Here is a 21,847-nt window from a genome sequence, read left to right as displayed (position 1 = left end):
TAAAAGAAGATGCAGTCATATGAAGGCAGAAGTCAGTGAACCAGAGTTACCTTCAAGAAGCACAAAAACATTAATGCATTCAATGGAACTTTCCATATCTTGCATTTTGGTTCATTCTTAATCTAGCAGACATAACCACAGGGCAAATGCCTTTCAAGACATCTCATTCAGATAACAGGTATACTAGAATGGGGCTGTTTTCTTTCCACTTTACAGCACTGCTTCCATTTCAGATCAATGGTCCTTCAAAATTGTCAACACGGTTTTTACACTTTTTCACATGCTTCTTAGAAACACCAGAGCTATTTTCTATGTAATGTTTCCTAATAAGTTGGAGTTAATGTTCAAGTCAGAAAGGTTAAACATTCCAAAGTTTTGTCTGAAAACAAATAACAGGGCATATGTGCTGCTATCTAACACCAACAGCATAAGGACAGTAAAAAACCAAAATCATTATTTTCTATGTAGCAGTCAGCAAATTTTTTGTCAGCAGGGCTGAATCCAGTTTAGAACACAAGAAATTTTTAATAGCAGGTAGATGAAAAATTATATTTTCTAATTTACACTTTTTTTAACACACATATAGTAGTGTATATGCAATATACAATATGCAATATAGTAGTTTATATGCAATTCTGATCGTACAGTAAATTACAGAATCAGAGAACTATTGCTTAGAGGAAATCTCAATAGCTCATTTAGTCCAACCTCTGCTCAATCAGAGCCTCCTAAGAGCAGGTTGTCCAGGTCCACACCCAAGCAACTTCTGAAGATCTCCATAGGAGACTCCACAATCTCTCTGGGGAACTCCAGCCTCTGTCAGTGTTCCAGCATCCACACAGCACAGACGTGCTTTCTGATGGTCAGAAAGAACCTGCCGTATTCCAGCTTGTGCCCATTGCCATGTCACGACACTGACCAACACTGAGCAGAGCTTGGATTCATCTTTATCATTCCTTCCCATCACCTATTTATACTCATCTAAGATCCTCATAAGCATTTTTCTTGCTGAGCTAAACAAATCCATAAATCTCTGCCTCACCGCATAAGAAGGATGTCCCAGTCCTTTAATGATCTTTGTGTGTCTGCAGTGGACTCTCTGCAGTAAGTCTGTATCTTGACAGCAACCACATATCAGCAGCATGAAGGCAGAAAATAGATACGAGTTTTGGCAAGTTTGATTTCCTTCAACTGCTTAAGACACTAAAAACTTAAAAAGTTAAACAGCCAGACTTACATAGTAAGTCTAACAGAAGGTGAAATTCTAGCAAGCACAAATTATGCTTTCAGCCATACAAGGACTTCAGTTGAAACACCTCTAACAGAAAATGAACAGAATCTGTTTAAGAACTTAGGATTTACATTTCTTTAAAGCATTATTTTAAAGAGGAGAAAGAAAACTTCTTACTACCTTAGGTCTTTGTGAAAAATGTTAATAAAGTGGTCAGAACCCTTTCTTACTATAACAGATTTATGATGCACTAAGAGAAAAATCTAGCTATTAGCCTGCAAAATTAGCCAGAAAATGCCAAACTGCAGAACTTGCATTGTGGTTTGAAACAAAGCAAAAGCCACACACACACACACACACACACAAACAAAGTAAATTGACTTCACATAGAAAAGCTAATATTCACTTCTTGAAAACATAACTACTGATAACAGAAAATAAAGCTTAAGAGGTTCTCATTTTATTAGATGTTTCCCTTTGAAACAGAACATATTTAATGAATAAAGATGCATAAAAGTCATTGTCCAGTAAGACCATACACAGGAGAGATAAAAAAAAAAAAAAAAAAAAAAAAAAAGGATTAGGTTAGGAACACAATCAGCAATGCTACATGGAAAAGAAGATTCTGCCATAGTACCAAAATAAGCATTGAAATTGAATTACAATTTTAGGCTATAGCAAATCAGTTTCCAACAATCTTTTAATAGCATTATTCACTATTTCTATCTGTGTTAAAAGTTCTCCTCTGTGTAAGTAAGAATGAAGGCAAGCAAGGCACAAGTGTCTTTGTAGCATCAAAGCATTTCAGCTCTACCTGTAGAAATGCTGTCCTACATATCTGGAGTCCTACGTATCTGGAAATTATATTCTATTTTCACTGCAATACAGAACCTCATGCATCTAAAAATGTTGATGCAAAGCATTATTATTTTTTCTAGCAAAAACAGCAACAGAATTCAATCCTACCACATGAATCCTATCCTGATATCATCTACATATGAATATGTTGTTTACACTAAGAGGCCTTCAAACAGCTACAAAATATGTATAATTTAACTGCAATACTCACTTCCCTAGATTTTCAATTATTTTGGAGGAGTGCTACACATAATTCAATCTCAAATTTTTGTAAACATTAAGAATTCATCTTAAAAAGTACACTTAAGAAACAAATGCTTTGCTTTTAAGTAGTTGTTGATTTTAGAATTTAGGCATTAAAACCAAAATTTTTGAACTTGCATTTAAGGAAATCGTTGCAAGGTGAATGGTAAAAGAATTTATATCCAGGCACTTTATCAGGTTGTAATAAAACATTTATTTTATGAATAAAGCATTCTGAGAAACTTACAAATAAGTTCTTCACAGAAGTTTCAAGAAAATAAGTTCATTCAATTTTAGCAGCAGAAGAAAACACAGTAAAAATAACTACTCCACTGTACAAGATATTTTTAGTGAACACAAAACATCACAATTCTGTTACAAAAGTTTGAAATAGTATTTCTAATTGAGAAAGTGCATTCACTGAGAAGCACAAAAACTTTAATGTTTAAAAAAATAAATGTTATCAAAAGTGCAAATGTTTTATTTCTTGTGGCTAGAGCTAAGAGTTCAGATCCTTCAAAATGCTTTAAGTACTAAACTGGATTAGCAATACTGCACTCTGTGAGCATGCACAACTGCTATATTAAGCGAGGAATACAGATACAACACTGATTAGTCTCTCAAATAACATTGGAAAAGTCTTCCAAATTTGTATAATTACGGTAACAGAAGCTTTTACAATTGCCATTTTAAAGTCCAGTTCTGAAGCAAAACAGATCAAAACTTGAATGTTCTCAAACAAGCCAAATACTAGTCAAGTACAGTTCTCAATCAGACGAGTTTATACAGGTCTTCTGAATGGAGCTGATATTTTCCTGGCAGAGGATGATGCAATTCCGAATGGGACTTTTTATTTCAATAAACAGAAATTGTGATAACAACCTCTTAGATTTGAGTTAGAATGTCTATAGCTGTGTTTTGAAAGCCATCAGGTTTTATTTTTTATGTTTTGCCTATTCAAACCAGTTTTCTTTTAGTAAAAAATGTACAGCGTCATCAAATCCATTTCGGTACAGTGATTCCATTTTCTCCTGGTTTGGTGGGAACATAGCTTGATTAAGTCTTACTAGGTTGGCCAAAGACAACTGCAAAAGAGAGAGGTGCTAGAAATTGATTTATGAAAGCAACTTATCTCAGACTTGACAGTATTGTTATATGTTCTGTCACATGTTTAGGTTAGCATATTTTAAAACTGTCTACGCTAGTAAATCACATATTCAGGCACATTGCTGAAAATCAAGGCAAACTTATACAAATAGTCTGTGTACGCACCAATAAATTCACAACCTCTAAGACAAGCTGACTGTGAAACTGCCCAGAGTTTCTGAAATGTTTAAGTGCAGAAACACACTAGTAACTGCCTCAGACAGTAGTAGCTGACACGTATTCTTCTGCAAGAAAAGATTTTTATCACTTCCTAGTGCAAATAATGCTATTTTAGTCATGTACTCTATTTATTTCACATTTTTGCAGCTCTAAAAGCCAAAGATATTTCAAAAACAATAGTCTAAAATGTTGCCTGAGATTTTACGTAAGTCTGCATTTGGATGACCACAGAAGCAAGACAATTCTGCAATTTACTCTCAAAATTATTCCACTCATCAACTCATTTTCTTCCTGTAGATGAACTAAGTATTGGACATAAGCAATAATAAAAAAATACAAAGAAAGTTACACATTTATTTTCAGTAAGGTAAATAATCTCATTCTTTATGATCATTTACCAAGTACTACAATGCTGTGAAAGACTACAAAGATTTAGAAATTGGCCCAGTTTAGAACATTAAAGATCATTAATTTCACCCAATTTAAGAAAACATATTAAGCACAGTTTAAGTGACACTTAAAAAGTATAGCAACTGTTGCTAACCAGTTTGGTTTTTTTTTCCTTTCTAATAAAGTTTTTTGGGCAATAGTGGTAGATCTACTGCTGTTCAGTATTTTCTTCCATCATAACAAAGGATGCAATATATTACAATAAAAATTTGTGAGGAAAAGCCTGAACAGAAATGTTAACAATGAAAAGGTCATAAAAATCAGCCTTGGCCTACATAAGCATTCCTATAACATCTAACAAAATTTCTGGAAAAGTGTTGCAGTCACAGGTTTTAAAATCTTAACATGAGCTCAATTGAGCAACAAAGTGTCAAGTCATTGGATATAATTTCAAGTATAGAACTTACATATGTATTTTAAACTCAGAGCAGCTGACTTAACAACTATGAACAGATGAGATAGTTTCCCTCCAGTATTTTAGAGGAGTAGCTGATACTATAGCAAGTCTAGATTATGCAGATTGAACAGCCTACAACACATTTGCTCTATTTTGTACTAGATACAAGCTTTTCAACATTTCTGGCAAAATTTTTACTAGATTTTTCTTTCTTTCGTGTCTAAGGAAAAGCTTACTTTTTGTATGCAAAACAGAAAATGCAAAAAATATTACATAAGAAAGAATTATACACAAAAAATAAACGCTTAAAATAAGTACAAACTGCTCAACTACCTTTTCCTCTTCTGAAGTTAGTAAATAAGCAAGCAACTCACCATTATATCTTGTTTTGCAAATTTAACATACAGATCCACACGTCCTTTATCTTGTGGACAGATATCTAATCGACCACTGAAAGGAGAAATTGTAATCGTACGTCCAAAAGGCAAGATAGGGAGGCCATTGGTAATGCCACCATCAACCCACTTCTACTGCAAAATAAAATTTTCAAAATAGCTTAAGAACAATATAATAATAACGGAATGCTTATCTTTTCTGTCCCTACCTCTTCTACAGCACTCTTGTGGAAATCTAAAAGTTTTCCTCTCAATGAATAAGCAACTTGAAGTATAACAGGCATTAAAATCTATGAACAGACAATGCACATAGCATTCTGTTTATGAGCATTTGACAATGCTGAAACATATTCATAAGCCTCCCAGACACTTAAATATTTTTAATCACGTGAGTAAGTCTTGTTTAGTTGATCTATTAACAAAATGTTGAGAAAAAAAAAGTATATTTTTACACTCTCTGGGACAAAGGAAAATGTAAGATCATTACTGTTACACCTGAACCACTCCACACAGCATATATATTTATAAGCTTTAATCTGTTGCAAAGTAGGAGCTGGGAAATGTCCATGTGAAGGGGAAAACGCCTGCATCAACTAAAACAAATGTAACTTCATCTCTCCTACAATGTCTTGTTTTCTTGCATACTGAAAAAACTGCAACACAAAACAGCAACAGCTGGAAAATAGATGATTAAGGTGGAAAGGAGCTGGACACACAGTACTTGAGAGGGAGCAGACAAATCAAGTCCTCTACAGGAGTTGAGTCTACCTGGTATCGTGACCACAATAAAATTGCTAAAATAATGAAAGTTTTCTCACAAAATTTATGAAAATGCTACAGGAATTTAGTCACAAAAGCAGCAAAAAAGCCATCCCCAGTAAAAAAAAAAAATATGCTACTGGCAAGTTGTTTATGGTATACAAATTAAACTCTCTTCATACTATTGGAAAGATACTTGCATTCTGTGTAACAACTGTGATACAGAAAGTGTAATTTCAGGTTACAATGTCTGGCCTTTGGAAGCCCTTCAAATCACCGAGGTTCATGATTTAACTGTATAGACCGTTCTTAGCTGTACCCTTCACTCTCACTTAAAACAAGTCCCCTCTTAATTCCCCAGTGCCATGTTAGAGTTCATGCAATCAGATGATTTTATTGTCAGTAGCGCCTTATTCCATTGTCAACTTCCGTATCTTCTGATACCTGATGGACTTAAGACCTTTTCATATGGAGATACAGCAAGAATCAGGTTGTTGTTTATTTTATTCACACAACTGCGCACTTCTTCACTTTCTTGGATTAAATCTGACATTTCAAATTTCTTTTATGCTCCTTAGCTTAAAATGTAAGCTACAGATATATGTATATATTCAATATAAATATGACCCTTCTTATCCTATTAGTTCATAATCAGCTTTAAGAGCTTGACTCTCGACTGAATTCCTTCATTTTCCACAAAAAATTAGACAAGTATGGAGATTATTTTGCCTTAGAGGACAAGGTATAAAAAAGCCATCTAAAACTACCTTTCAGATTTCTCAAACTCCATTACAGTAGTACTACTGTACTATACTGTGAGTAAAGTTGAGATGCACCTTGAAACACCAATGTCTATCAGTTTTAATCTATTCTTGAGCTTCTTTTTATTTTTGGCCATAGATAGCTGATTTATATACAATAATCCCTGAATTTTGAAGTTTTGTTTGTTTGTTTGTTTTAAATTCTGATTTCTACAACGAGAACTGTGAAATTGCTATCTAGGCCAAATTTAAGATATCATAATACAAGACTTTATTAACCCCTTTCACAAGTCTAGCTTAGTCTTTTTACACCCTTTAAGATATTCTACACTTACAAATTCTGATTATTTATTTTTTCCTCCCTCTCCCCTTAATACAAGTTAAAGAGTTCTTTGAAAATTTGAAAACATTACTGAGACAAAAGCAATTCCTTTTGTTAAGCACTATCTTGTGTAAATTACATAATTCCTGAATGATACTCTCTGTAGCATTTCTTTTTCTTTCAACTTGGGAGAAACTCTATCAGAGTATCTAGAGATAGAAATCTCTATCAAAATACTTTTATTTCTCTATCAAAATATTTTGGCTCCAAAGTCTTCCGTGTTACAGTTAAAACCAGAATATTTCCACGTGAAAACAAACAGATGCAATGCTCCAGCTTCCTGCAATTCTATTAACCAATTCATCAAAAATGCTTCATAGCTGACGAAGCAAATTCCACATAACTTCTGAATAAGTTCCTTTATTACGTAAGTACAGTCCAAAGACAGAAAATGTTCTAAAATAATATGCAATGAAAACCAAGACAAATACAGAAGCTAAAGATGGAGACTGGACCTAATGGAATCTACTCATTACCAGTAGGCAACTTTTACAAAGGCATCCTGTAAGAACTACAGTGACTGAAACTACAGCTTCATCATCACGTAACAGTCACTCAATCACTAAGGGACATCTATTCAGTTCAAAGATCAATCTTCCCAGCATTCAGAGGACACCAACTTAACTCAAAATAAGGTAATTTTACTTGGAGCAGATTTTGCCCATCACACACAAGAAAGGTGTCTCGCTGCTTTTAGTAAAAGTTTGTTTTAACAAAAGCCAGTATGTCCAAGTTTGCATAGCACAAGACCACTGGAAGTGCAGTTTCAGACAATCTTAAATACTTGATCCAGGCAAAAATGTAGCCCAGTCTAGTTAAGATCACTAGCAGGCCAAGTTCTCAGATGTTCTCTTTATATTACACATGCTTTCATCCTTTTGCTTCAGGGTAGTTTTGGGCTTATCAAACCAGAAGAAAACATGCTAGGAACAGACTGATGTGGTAACTATGCTAACATGCAACTTAGCACATTTATCCCCACCACAGATGACTTGGTGATGTGCACGCAGGTGACATACGTAGCCTGTTCCATATGCTTAGCTCTATTCTGCAATATCTGGGCGCCCAGTTACCTACCCACACCCTGTCATTCACTACACCAATCCATGGAAATGCAATACAGCTTCTAAGATTTTGCTCTCACAGTACTCAAAGTGTTTTGGACTAGTAGTCACTTTCACTTCGATTTGAAATAGTCATTTCAAATAAATAAATAGATAGATAGATAAATAAATAGATAGTTAAATAAATAAATCCCAAGCCACAAGTAGACTTTGTGAGAAAAGTTGGGCATCCCGAATTAATCCATTCCAACAAATAAAAGTAAAAGCAATCTCTTTCTCCTTCTCAAGTACCTTTGATACATCTGATGTGAGTGTAGAAGAGGGTTTGGTAAGGACAAGCAGCTTTCAAATAACAGAATTAGCTGTCCTGATACATCACTGACTTAACTTCTGAATGCAAAACATTAAAGCCAGGCAGGAATGAGAATTGTTCACTAAGAGGCTGCAGACATTTCAGTAAATACCACAGAACTTTGGTAAATGCTAATAGCAGTGTGCACCCAGTAAAATATTCTTTCAGTCAATTTAGACAGATCTCTGATCCAGCTTTTCAATTTGTTAATTGAAAGAATAATGTACGAAGTTTAACAAAGACACTCCCCTTTGAGTAGGGTCAGAATGAACGACAAACATCCATGTGTGCCCCTTAAGCTCTAAAACTGAGAAGTTTTCTGACATCAGAAAGGAACTCAAAGTCCCTAAACAGAAATATAACTGTTAGATATGAATGTTAGAATGACTAGTGTTGTTTTTGTGTTTTTGTGTGTGTGTGTGCACATGTGTGTGCGTGGATGAAAGATATGCTAAATGCAGAATTTGGACGTGTATGATGAACGAAAAGGAAGTAGTAACACTTTTTGGAAAGACTTTTTTTTGTTGTTCTAATAATTACAAACCAAAACAAAATTATTCTTGAAATGTTATTATATTTATATAGGAAAAAAAAGTTATTGGAACTAAACTGCAACTCCCACTTGACATCTCTGAGATCAGGCAATTATATCATAAATGAAGGATGTTGTTGGGAAAAAAAAAAAATAGTTAAACACAGTGAAACTTTACCTCTCCTTTATACTCGACTGGCTTCATTCCAGCATATACTGGTATAAAACTACTTGCTAGCAGGACCTAGATAAAAGAAAGAAGAACTGGAGAAGAACAGTGAAGAAAAGGCAACTCTGAACCAATAAATATTTTCCTGCACATATTCAGAACATTATAAATAGTCTGGAAATTCATTTATGCACATCATTCATTAGTTCAATACATTATATTAATGTATTAACAAATTACTACTTGTTCTTCTACAAGCTGCTGTCTAGAGCAGTTTTCAGATTTATTTTAGACAAGGACACCTCTTCTGGTACGTACAGAAATATGGTATGCATATTCATATACCTTTCTATCCATTCCTAAGAATATCTATGAATCTGTGCATGTGCATCTATGTATATGTTTGTGAACCCAATGAGCTACCTAGATATGGGATCTGTATGTAGCTAGATATTCCAGGTATGTCAGATGTGTCAAATATTTCAGTACAGGTAAATCTGGCCCACATGCATGAGGGTGAATGAGAAACGCAAGGAGCAAAATGGCAAAAGGCCATCAGGTCCAAACAAGCAAATAATTCATAGAGATTATGGAAAAAAAACATAAAAGTTTGTTATTTTGTGGGGTTTTTTTTTTTTTGTTGTTGTTGTTTTTGTCTCTCTAGAATTGTATCCATTTTTACAACAAACTAATCTACTTTCAGTGTTAAGCACTTTTTCGCTCCATACAAATTTGAATTAAGGCTTTACCTCACACTTTTTCTTGCCTATTTCTATTCCTAGTGATCTAAAGAACCACGTATTTATCTGAGCTTAAACATAAAGGTTTTGTCTTCTACTTTTGAAGAATGGAAACATTTCCTCAGAAACAGGCCCTTTCCCTGACAAAACAGTAAAATAATGTCCCCCAACCCTCAAAGCATCCAGAAAAATGTTAAAAAAAAGGAATTCTTCCTTAAAACTTCCTACTTATTATATTTCCTCCTTTTTTTTTTTTCCTGCTATATCCTGCACTACAATACAACCGATTATTAGAAGGAACATTTCCTTTACGTGCATGTGAATTCCTCCTACCATTTCATAAACCCATTTATGTTTACAATCCTGATCTAGATTTTTAAAACAGCATTCAAAAGAGAAGAGATGGGCCATAAAAGATATGCTATAATGGTTAAAATATAGTTTATGTGTGATACTTAATATGGCATTATGTCTATTCCCCACGAAGTACTGGGATTTATTTTCAAGACAGGAATTCCTTTTGTTCACTCCCTCTTACAACTGAACTTAAGTGAATATCAGTGAATCAAGAGATACAAAAAGATTCACAGAATTGTTATAAAACTTTAGGATTATTTATATTATTCTCCCCTACAAAACAGCCAACCATTTATTGGTAATTAACAGCTATCCTGTTATTTTTATAAAGGCCTTGCCTACAATGTAATACTTCTGAAACAAATGAAAGACACAGATTAAATTTTAGCAAAATCTCCAGAATCAAATTCTGCTTGTTGTTTACCTAAATAGCAGCACTGTAATATCAGTGACTATTTGATTAAAATATTTATTATACACCTAATAATAACACTCTTACGCACTGAAGAAAATCATTTACTTTTATTTAAAGCAGAACTATGCAAAATCATTACCTTAATGAGATCCTCCCTGGAGGCAAAATTTGAAAACAAGTAATTTTTCCCATTTCTCACATTAGTAACGGACACATAGAGCCGATTCTCAGCTATCTCATGAGCATTAGAAGGAAGAATAGATTCTATGCCTTCCCTAGAATAAAGAAAGCACTGAGTATTATTCACATGTAAAAATCTTACAACTACACTGAGGGATAAAGCTCTCCACAGAATGAAAAAAACCATATGTTTTACTCTCCATTTTTACTTAGAGGGCATCACACAGAAATGATTTATAGATGCTTTGAGATCGGTACCTAAGTCTTTTCATAAAATCGTAACCAGGAGTTACTGCACCAAAGTCCAATTTTCTGACTTCTTCCGCAAATTCATAGGTAAACTGCTGACATTTCTGAAAATTAAAATATTCACCATTAAAGATGCTTTCATCATAGTTTTCATTATAGAAAGTAAGTTCAACTGTGGTATCTAGACCATACTAACAGCTAACACTTTAATCAAGAACAACCTACAAGGCCAAACTAAGATATTTTCCCACGTGGGAGAGGTTTGCATCAAGATATATTTAATAAACTGCTGATCCTGTCACACAAACTAATTCGTAAGAGAATATATGTAACAAGATCTCTAATTCATTAATAACAAATATATTTAAATGGAGAAAAAACAAAACAAAACAAAAAGCCAAACCTCCCAAACATACTATTCTGTCAGACAAGAAAAGTTCAAGGCTACTTTTCTAGGTATTACTATTGCTCAATAAACAGTTCTCTGGATCATACCATTACCAGAAATGAAGATTCGTATTCCAAGCACCTTTTAAAGTAGGTAAACACTAAGAAAGTAAAAGGAGTTAAAGACTACTTTTGTATTAAAACCAGACATTAGTATCTTAAGACAGCTGTAAGCATTAAAAACATCATAATTTCTCCTTGATAAAAAACAAAAATTATTGACATACATTTAATGAATGAAATACTATGTTTACTACAACTGATGGAAGACAAATGAACAAAAAAAGACCAGAAAACCGGGCTGTAGATTCTACAGCCAGAAAAGCTCTCTTACATAAGCTTAAATGCTTAGTTTTAGTTACCGTGAAACAAATAGCTTGAAGCGTGCACCACAACTCATAAACCCATAAAATGCAGAAATTAAGATCTTGCACCCACTTTCTAAATGCTCTACTAGTAAATCTATCAAAAATACTAGCAAAAATTAAGACTTCCACATCTCTTACAGCAATGGCCACTAATTCATTACACATAGGTTAAATTTTCACTTCTAGTCTAGGCAGCACTTCATTCACCATTGAATCTAATTCAAATATATAAAACCAGTTACATGCCACAGGCCTTCAGTTTATTCCAAGGCTTCTGTAGTAAATCCACAAGAAAGAAGCATATTCAGACAGTGATTCAAACCTTCAGCACCTTGGCCTCTCTCTAAGGGGACAGAAGAAATCCCCAAACTGCTACAGATTATAGAAGCATCTCATAATTAGGATTATTAATTAATAAATTTAATTAATAAAGTAACTGAAGTGCCTTAATAAAGTAACTGAAGTGACAGGGAAATAAGAGTAAAAAGGAGTTGGACAACAGCAAATCTAAGTGAATAACACAAAACTACTTTCCATCTAAATGCTAAGAACAGATCATATTCCTAGACTCTCAGTCCTTGCTGTCAAAAGGCACATCTCCTTGAAACTATGAATTATTTATAATTTTTAGTGTCAGAAGCTTTAAACAGGGCATCTAAATTTCAAATAGTGACTGAGAACATGTTTAGAAATGGTAACTACTTCTATTGATTTAAGTAAACTTGACATCTAACATGATCACATACTACTGAAAGAAATAGGTACTCATATGTAATTCTATAAGCCATCATATGTATGAAAATCTGTCCTTACTACTCTGAAGTCCCATGCCTTTTCAACAGTGACAAAAATCCAAGATATTACAGAAATGCATTTGCAAGCTGTTACATCTTAACAATAGTCAAGACGAGAAATCTTCAGAATTACATTCTCTTCTAGTTCATAAAAGTTTGTATTAGAGGTTTGAGAACAGAAGATTGAGCAAGTCCTAGTTATAGCTTATCTAACACAGCCATCATTCCAAAAAAAAGAAAAGAAAATCTACCTGATGTCAGAGTTATATTTGTGGATATTTCAACAATTACAAATGCTGTTCATTAATGTAATAATTATCTAGATATGAACATTTTGTAGAAATTTAAATAAAAATAAAATATTAAGTATTTTCTATTCACTATACAACACTGTCCTTATTTACATGCCCTAAGAATTAGGAAATATTTCTGACTAACTCCCAGAGAGTTCTCAATTTACAGTTAAGCAATGTAATAGAGTGACTAAAAGTTATTAAGAAAATGAGAAGGGGTAAAAAGTTCATGACACATTCTTCAGTTTATGCTAAAATGATACTGTCAGGGCAAAATCCAACCTGATATAAGCTTAATTCCCAGAATCAAAAACTCCTCTCGTATTTTGACTTAAAAACATATTTTACGTTGAATCAGATTAGAAACAAATGTTTTGCCTAGAAAAAAATTAAAAACATTTTTCTTGGGCTTAAAAAAAAAAAACAAACAAAAAAACAAAAAACAAAAAAAAAAAAAACACAAACAAAAAAACTAGCTGCTGTGCTTACCATACAAGAAATCAGGGGCAGAGGTAAGTATTACACCAAGCGAAACTGAAACTGAACTATTAATTAGAAACGACAGACTACACCTGAACAAGTAACATACAGTGTTATCTTGACAACAGAATGGAATTTTGCTAATATTGAGTCATATAAAGAAACCATTTGCAGGGGTGGAGGTAAAAAGAAGCCAGAGAAGAGCTGGCTATTAAGAGACAGAAAAAACAGAAGTACGGCCAACTGCAAGTTATGCTTGTATCATAGCAAAACAAAGAGTTCAGTAGCAACATGTGATCTGGGCTGACAATATTCAAATCAAAAGATGTTGAACTATTTACAGAGAGGGCTGGAGAAATTTACCTAATGTTCGTTAGACTGAACCATAAGGGAACTTAGGGAAAAAAAAAAAAGTTATCCAACAGTCTTCTCCCTCATTCTCAAAAATGTCGTTTATGATAATTAAAAATATTAAAAGGACTACTAACATTTCAGCAAGGCCTACTCCTCTAAGTACATTAAAGAAAAGCCATTAAGGGCACAGCAGGAAAAGCAGCCTTAAACTGAGCAAAATCTAAGCCTTAAAACAAGCAAAACAAAACTAGAAAAAGAAAACAGTGTTTTCTCAGAAAGGCTCATCAACCTCATAGCGAAGATTTTCTTTCTTTCATCCAGTCTAAATCTATTCCCTTTTAACTTACTACTGCATCCTCTTGCTCTGTCACTACAGGCCTTGATAAAAAGTTTTCTTTGTCTTCCTTATAAGCCATCCTTAAGCACAGAAAGGCTGTAATGAGGTCTCTCTGGAACCTTCTTTTTTTTCCAGACTGAACAACTTCAACTCTCAGCCTTTCTTCACAGCAGGGTGTTCTAGATATAGTGATATTTACTGCAGCCCTCCTCTGAATCTGTTCTAACTGGTCCCAATCTCTCTTGTACTGGGGATCCCAGATCTGGATACAGTACTCCAAGTGGGGTCTCATGAGAGCGGGAGACTAAATCATCTCCCTCCTGGCCACACTTCTTTTTATGTGTGCCTGAAACACACCTGGTTTTCAGGGCTGCATGCACACATACTGGCTCATGTCAACTTCTTCATCCACCAGTGTCACAATGTCCTTCGCTAAAAGATGCACTCCATCAGCCCCTTGTCTCTATGTAACAACTACACCACTTCATCTCAGTGTCAAACTTGCTAACTGGGCTCTTAATCCCACTATCTATGACACTGATAAAGATGTCAAGAAGAAGTGGTCCCAATACAGACCCATAAGGGACAGCACTCATTACTGTTTTCCATTTGGACACTTAACTGTTTAACTGTCTGGATGCATCTATTTAATCAATTCTTTATCCATTTAACAGTCCAACCATCAAACATATCCCTTCAATTTAGTGGCAAGAATGTTGTGGGAGACTGTATCAAAGGCCTTACAGCAGGACTAACAACTACGTGACATGCTAGAATAAAAGTTTGTGAGGGCTAATTCTCCCCTGGCATACAGTGCAGCTATTGCTATTAAGTTTTAAATTGTACTGAGTCTAAAACATGTCCTATCTGAAGTTGTTTAATCAAGAACAAACGGTAAGGAGCCTGTGAAAATTAGAGCCTGTGTGTGGTGCTCTGGCTATAAGGACAGAGTCATTCATCATTTACATATCCTTCCACAAAGGAACAGTGCTACACATCCGCTTAACAGTCTGCCTACAGACAAGAAAAAAAATGATCAACTTCGTCATGTACAATGAATAAGTAAAACACAGATATATTTTGACACACCGGGTTGCATGTAACTCAACATTCAGACACGAAGTTTGTAATTGCACAGCTTAAATACACAGTCCACACAATTTTATACCATAAACTGAGCACCATCATTTGCATAAATACTTGGGTTTTTGTCCACGCTTCACAGATTTTGCTGATGAAAACATGCACATGAGTCCTATTCCTTTACAAAAAGCAAGGTGAAGGTCAAAAATTAAGGATACCTCTATCATTACCTCTAAAAATCAAAAATTTTTAAACTTAAATATTTTAAAATAATCTTTGAAGATGATTATGTCCTACACCTATGAGTTTATAAATTTACCTCTATATTTTCTGGTACTGCTAATAAGACAGTGGCAGCCAGGGATCCCGCAGAAGCTCCTGCAAAGTCTTTCACAACTTTCAGTAACTTCTTACCATGCCTGTAAAGAGCAGCTGCTGCCCCCAAGTGGTAAATACCCAGAAACCCACACGATGCAAATGACAGATTGACATGTTTCATTTTTCCTGTGGAAATAAAGTTATGCAGTCAGGAAGAGGATCAGTTACTTTTGTCTTACAACTTACAACTGTGTTTTTGGGAAAGAATACATAACATATATATAATATCTATGTTAAAAAACTGTTTACTTTAGAGTAGTAAGCACTTTTGATTAACCAATATATCAATTAGCTTGAGTTTAGCATCTCCAAACCTGAGAGCAATCATTCTAAAACGCTCCTTAGCACAAATTCCTTCTTCAATCAAGACATAAAAGTATGTTTCTATATATAAAATATCTGCACATTTTCATCCATCTCATCAAAGAAATACAGAAGTAGTGTCTTAGAAGTGTCAACGGATGCTGAAACACTAAATATCATCATGCTTCCATTATGCATACAACCTTGAATCTAGTAGAATTCTCTAGGGAAATAATTTTTATCTTTCATCTCTGGAACTCATTTACTTACTAGTACTAGTATTTAGTAAAAGATAAATTCCTACATAAAGTCATTCCTTATTTAGAAAGGAAACAGGCAAACACATTACTGTTAAAAAATATAAAAACACTGAGGCAAAATATAAATACAAAGCAAAAGTTTGCTCATAAAAGCATGAATGCAATCTGAAGGTGTCAAGTACAGAAAAAAAGCACAGAATTCAGATTGATAGAGGTGGTTTATTTTAAATAAACCACATATATACAAAGCTATATATTCTATTAGCTCTTCTGAAAATGACTACAAAACTGAGAGCAAGATATTCTCCATTATATTGCACAGATACACGGACATTGTCCATGCTGAATTAAAATACAAAGTTGTTGTATCTGGATACAAATCAGTAAGAATGGGACTGAATACATCAGTACACTCAGGAGTACACCTGATTGTTCTGGTTTGTGGTGGCATAGCTGATGAAATTTTTCTTTTAGAAACCACTTAGAGACAATACAGTGTCAGTACTGATGAAGCTTCACATACATATAGCAACAGATTTTAATTTAAGTTGCCTCTTCAGCTCAGAAATTAAAGTAGTGGGAAAACAGCAGCTTTCTACACCACAAGAGAAGAAGACATGCTACATTACTGCTTTACATATACCATGTTTAAAATCAGACCATTAATGGGTCCCTCTGCCTAAACAGAAGGATTACTATTTCTGTTGCAAAAGAGATCTCATGGCATCAGGGCATATCATTTACTGTTTTATAAGACAATTCATTCTGCTGAACCACACTATGATAAGGTAGTTTATCAACTTATTAACCATGCCTTATCCCCCTTCACATATGGAACATTTCCATATCCGTTAACAAGCATGAACACCACAAAACAGTTGTGTACACATACAGAGAAACAAATCAAACCACAACAAGAAACCTGTAAGAAAACAGTTATCCTACAAATATGACTCAGATGAATAAAAGTCACCGTTCTGTAAGAGACTATCTGCTTGACAGATGTAGTTAAGCTACGTTGTTTCACCTTGTAAAGTATTCTGTAAGAGAAAGAGATGAAACAGCACTAGATGAATGTCCTGTAAAATCAGAGAAGGGAAACCAACATACCCACCTTTGTATGAATATAAACTGTCTCATTTGTTTTGATTCTTACAAATTTTTCATGGCAGTACTTGATTCGCAAGTTAGAATGGCACATTTGAAAGACAGTATGATTCAAACATTCTTTTCCTTTTATGATCTGGTGAATCACTGCTCTTTGATCAAAAGGAACAGCAGGGTTATAACAATTCTCAAGAGACATATGGAGAAATGTAATCAAGTGTATAATATGACTATTCCCTGCCAGTTTCTAACAGAGCACCACAAATGAGAACACTGTCACATCTCAACGTAGACCATTTCTTCACCTGGGTAAACAGCAGAAATCTTGTCTTAAAAGTGGTGTGACATGCAAGACTTCAGAATATTCTTTGATTGTTTAACGGAAGTTCTTGCTCTTTGCGAGATATTAACTAAAAAATTATCATATGGCTAAACTGTTAAGAATAACAGCCAATAAGAATAATTCAGTGCAACTTACAAGATGTGCAAATGCATTTCAGCATAGCTCTGGATGGTGTATTCACTGTAGAAATATTACTTGCACTGGACAAAGCAAGTATTCTTGCTACTACTGTCCAAAAATATTTTCATCTTACATGAATGACATATTTCAAAACATTTTAACTGGCTAAAGGGATAGGCATAGTTCTATTGCCTACAAGAAAAAAAAAATAATGTAAGAGCAGATAAATATAAGAATTTTGGACACTGGGGCTGCTTGAACTCCCAGCTCCACAGGTAATGCAAAAGCATTCAGGAATAAGTATAACCACATGGATTTGTTTTTTAAAGGATTCTCACATCTGCAAAAAGAATTAATTGGTGATGAGAAAAATATTTGGAAGGGAATCATCTATCTCTATACCCAGTTGCACCTCAATCAACTGTATCTCAGGAAAGCCATATAAGGAGCTTGTACTGAAGAATTGTGTTATGTTACAACATAACTTTTCGTGATTACTGTTTTCCTAGTTGGTATAAACATGAAATAATTTTTCATACTTTTGTTTCCTGAGCAATCTAATTATATAAACATTTTATGATCTCAGTGCCTTAACCACTCATAACTACGTCCTTGTCAGCCTGTTTCTAAACAAAAGCTGCAAATGCCCTAAGCAACTGACTAGAAAGCCTTTTGAAACAAAAATTAAATATACATAGAATGAGAATGACTAAGCACCCTGAAGCACAGAAGTACTTTGAGTTATTATGTATGACGCATATTGGGACATTTGAAAATTTGTTATTAGGAATGAGAAAGCAAGCAAAGGTATGGAAAGAACTATTCAGCTAAGCAGCACTGTTAAAATAAAGGTCATATTTGTAATTACTAAGGGACATGATAATCTTAAATTCAGCCAAATTAAAAATCACCACTCACATGTTCAATACTCTTTCATTTATATAAAAAGGGAAAAAAAGTGCTCGCTAGCACCACATGACATTAGCATTCAGTAAATACCCAATAGATTGTTTTCTCAGCCAAAAATGGGCTCACACAAAATGATAGCCAGTTCAGCAAACTGTTCTAATTAAGAGTTACAGTGCTGCCAGGAGAATGGCAAAACTAAGTTTTGCATATATCCAGCAACAATGAATAAGTACTGTATAAGTTTGAACAGATGGAAAAAAAAGAAACATAATAATTTTAAAAATTGATACATAATCTAAGTAGACACTAAGATTCTTAGGAAAACTGTACTAGTGCCTACAAGCTATAGAAGTTGCATATAATTCCCTTAAAATAAGAAATTAAACAAAACACATGATTTCAGACAGTCAAGTTCATGATTTAGATCATTTTGATCATTAACACAAGATGTCTAGAAAAGCCAGGAAAAGCTCACTTCTTAAGATAATGAAAAAAGTTTCAATACCTTCTAATGTGTGTTGTTTTCCATCATATTCTCCAGTGGGACTATTTCCAGAAGTTCTTTTACTTCCTTCTGCACTAATAGCAACTGCAGTATCTATTACTGACTGGTTTTCATTCATCTTGGAAACCTAAAACATTACAATCAAACATTACCATTTAAAAGCAAAATAAAGAATACATATAAGGGGAAAAAATAAATAAATAAATAAATAAAATAAAGCTTGTTTATCATAGAATCATAGGATGGCCTGGGTTAAAAAGGACAACAGTGATGATCCAGTTTCAATCCTTATATAGACCTATAAATAGTCATATAACCACCTGAAAGAATTTTCCATAATACTTTAGCCTTTATTAAACTATTTGAAAGTTTGACTATTTATAAGCTATACGTTGTAATATATACTTTAAAGATTAAATTAATTAGACATCTAGAAAAAGATAAACATTACAATTTGGAATGGTCAAGACTCTAAGACAAGCCTTAATTTTGTGTCTCTTCCCACTGACTCTGTTTATATCCACATATTTCTTTAATAACCAAATTCATGCATTTTTATCTACTCTTCCCAATCTGGTAAGCACAGACAGCACAGTTTTTTGCCCTCTGCAGAATACTGAATTAGTAAAGACAATTTTCCAGAGAACTCTGCTCCTATTATTCACTAAATGACTTTCACCACTTATTAGTTCTGTCAGTTATCATTCTGTACTGCCTAGAGAATAACTCGAAACAAGTTAAATTTTCTCCTTCTCTGCTTAGAACTACAGGACACACACACACACAGAAAAATCATATTAAAACACTGGTTCTCCTGAAACTTCTTGCTGCCTGCAGCTTCACCTTTAGTTATGAAAGGCATCTTTGTATCATAGAGATGCCTCTTACTGGCATCAAAAGATACTCGTGATTAGAAAAAACACTTAGGCAAATAGGTTATTAAGAAAGAGAAACCAACATCGTATATTGATGCTTATCACTTCTACCTAGAACACTATGGAAATAAATACTTACCTGGCATTTAGCTCTGCCATATGGTGCTCTTAGGGTACAATAGTTTAGAATTCCAGTCCAGAACTGCTGGTTTTTCAGAAGAATGGAACTGCACAATCTGCCTTCTTTCAACTCAAGTAATTGTATTGGTGCAGTACAGAGACTTCTGGCAGTCCACATTTTCTTGAAAGTAACCTCTGGATCCAGATGATGGCAAGCTCAGATGATGTTTTACTACAGATTTACTAAGTATCAATAGATGAGCTGCTTGGACACCATAAAACTGCAACGCAGAATTTTCTTCAAGGTAACCTGTTTAAAAATATGAAGAAATTTAAATAAATAAATAAACAATGCATACACATGCAATTGAAAGGTGGCTGTACACTCTGATCCTGTAATAAGGTTCCCCTCACAGCTTCAGCTTTCAAGGGATCACAATCTAAAACACAGCTGTCTTACAAGATCATTTGTAAGACTGAAATAGCTTCAGTAAGAACCTTTTCTCAGTAGCTCCTTCTCTCTCTCTCTGCATCCATCTAGCACTGTGCTGTCTACCACCATGAAAATAATTGTTCATTTCAAAAACAGGAAGAGCTAAAATTACAAACACAGAGAACCAAACGAACGTAACCTTCCTTATAATTAACGTGAACATGTCATTCATTCTACTTCAGCTGAAAAAAAGCGTAAGGACTGTTCTAGTGACTTCAAACCTGTTGTTCATCAAAAAAAAAAAAAAAAAAAAAAAAACAAACCCAAAATAAACAAAGAAAAAGACAGGCAGTGATGTCAGAGCCCAGTACGAATTGCTCAGGCATGCTGTTTAGCCTTGTAATTTTCAGGGCTGCGTATCTGAAGTGTTGCACACATCCCAACCTCAAATTCTGGCTTACATCCATTAAGACTTTGACTGTTGTATGGACATGGCATGAAAAATAAGCCAGCCTACTGCTTTGTCTACCTGGGCAAAATGGAACAGCGCAGCCCTGAGGGGGCAGGAACTCATTGCTAAACAAGCAGCTTCAAACGTAATCCCACTCCGTGAGTTTCATGTTTTCCTTTCAGGTCACCCCGTGTGCTGTAAGATGACGCGCACACACAACGCCGTTTGTTCGCTGCACTCTCCACGCACGCTCAGTAAAAACGCGCTATCAACAAGCCAAGCAACGCCGAAACAGTGAGATATAATTTTTAAACGGAATAAAAACAGAAAGCCAAGCGGCAACGCACACGACCATAACGCTGAGAACAGTCGCTAAGACGTTTAGGCTTGCAGACTTGAGACAGAAGGCCGGTGTTTCAACAGACCGCTTCGTTCCCAATCGTAAACTAAACTCATTTCTCCTGGTTTCCCGCCCGCCAGCCACAGAGCAGCGTCGCCCCCCCACCCCTCAGATCGGCTCCCAGGGAGCCCCACTTCTCCCTAATTCCGCGCCAGCCCCGCTGCCCCCGGGCAGCCCGAACAGCACCTCAAAACCACCCCTGACCCGCCCCCGCCGCGGCTTCCTCCCGCGCCAAAGCTCGCGAGACTTCCGAGCCCCCCCCCCGCGCGGTCGGGCTGGCGAAAGGGTGGTAACCATGGCAACGGCCCCCGCCACCGCCCCTGTGCTGCATGTGCTGGCGGGAGAGGCGCCGCGGCGTGGCGCGGGTCGTTGCGGGAGTACCGCTGTCGGTGCTGCTTCGTCCAGAACAGAAACAGAACATGCACATAATAGGCACACGTTCTTTAAACTGACCGTTTTCACCCTCGTTCCTTTCCAACAGACTCAGATACTCAGATTTGCAGTGGCTTAATTGCCTTTTCTTAAGTAGCAGATAGGAAAATAAAAATTTACAAGGTGGTTTCTCCATGGGATCATCACATAGAGTGCATATTTTCTTGTGTGGAGCCTACAGACACCGTTGTGACA

General features: G+C 35.1%; 1 protein-coding gene across 9 annotated transcripts; it reads right to left on the bottom strand.

Annotated features, from left to right (window-relative positions):
• Window positions 1-2,522: 2,522 nt before the first annotated feature.
• On the bottom strand, window positions 2,523-21,427 carry PNPLA4 (patatin like phospholipase domain containing 4). 9 transcript variants are annotated; one of them, XM_052705764.1, is made up of 9 exons: window positions 21,407-21,427; window positions 19,956-20,246; window positions 18,942-19,068; window positions 15,336-15,520; window positions 10,870-10,964; window positions 10,571-10,706; window positions 8,929-8,994; window positions 4,880-5,032; window positions 2,523-3,417 (listed from the first exon to the last, which is right to left on the bottom strand). In XM_052705764.1, the coding sequence occupies exons 2-9, from the start codon at window positions 20,112-20,114 to the stop codon at window positions 3,286-3,288; spliced, it is 1,053 nt and encodes a 350-aa protein (XP_052561724.1). In that variant the 5' UTR covers window positions 20,115-20,246; window positions 21,407-21,427; the 3' UTR covers window positions 2,523-3,285. The 9 variants fall into 9 exon arrangements, with proteins under 9 accessions (XP_052561724.1, XP_052561721.1, XP_052561722.1 ...); XM_052705761.1 differs by lacking the exon at window positions 21,407-21,427 and adding an exon at window positions 20,899-21,297; XM_052705762.1 differs by lacking the exon at window positions 21,407-21,427 and adding an exon at window positions 21,168-21,297.
• Between the last annotated feature and the right edge of the window lie 420 nt (window positions 21,428-21,847).

Source organism: Tympanuchus pallidicinctus, unplaced genomic scaffold (assembly GCF_026119805.1).
Source record: "Tympanuchus pallidicinctus isolate F22 unplaced genomic scaffold, pur_lepc_1.0 scaffold6, whole genome shotgun sequence".
In the NCBI taxonomy this organism is placed as follows: Eukaryota; Metazoa; Chordata; class Aves; order Galliformes; family Phasianidae; genus Tympanuchus; species Tympanuchus pallidicinctus.
The sequence above is the reverse complement of the archived record's forward strand: the minus strand, read 5'-3'. Positions and strand labels throughout refer to the sequence as shown.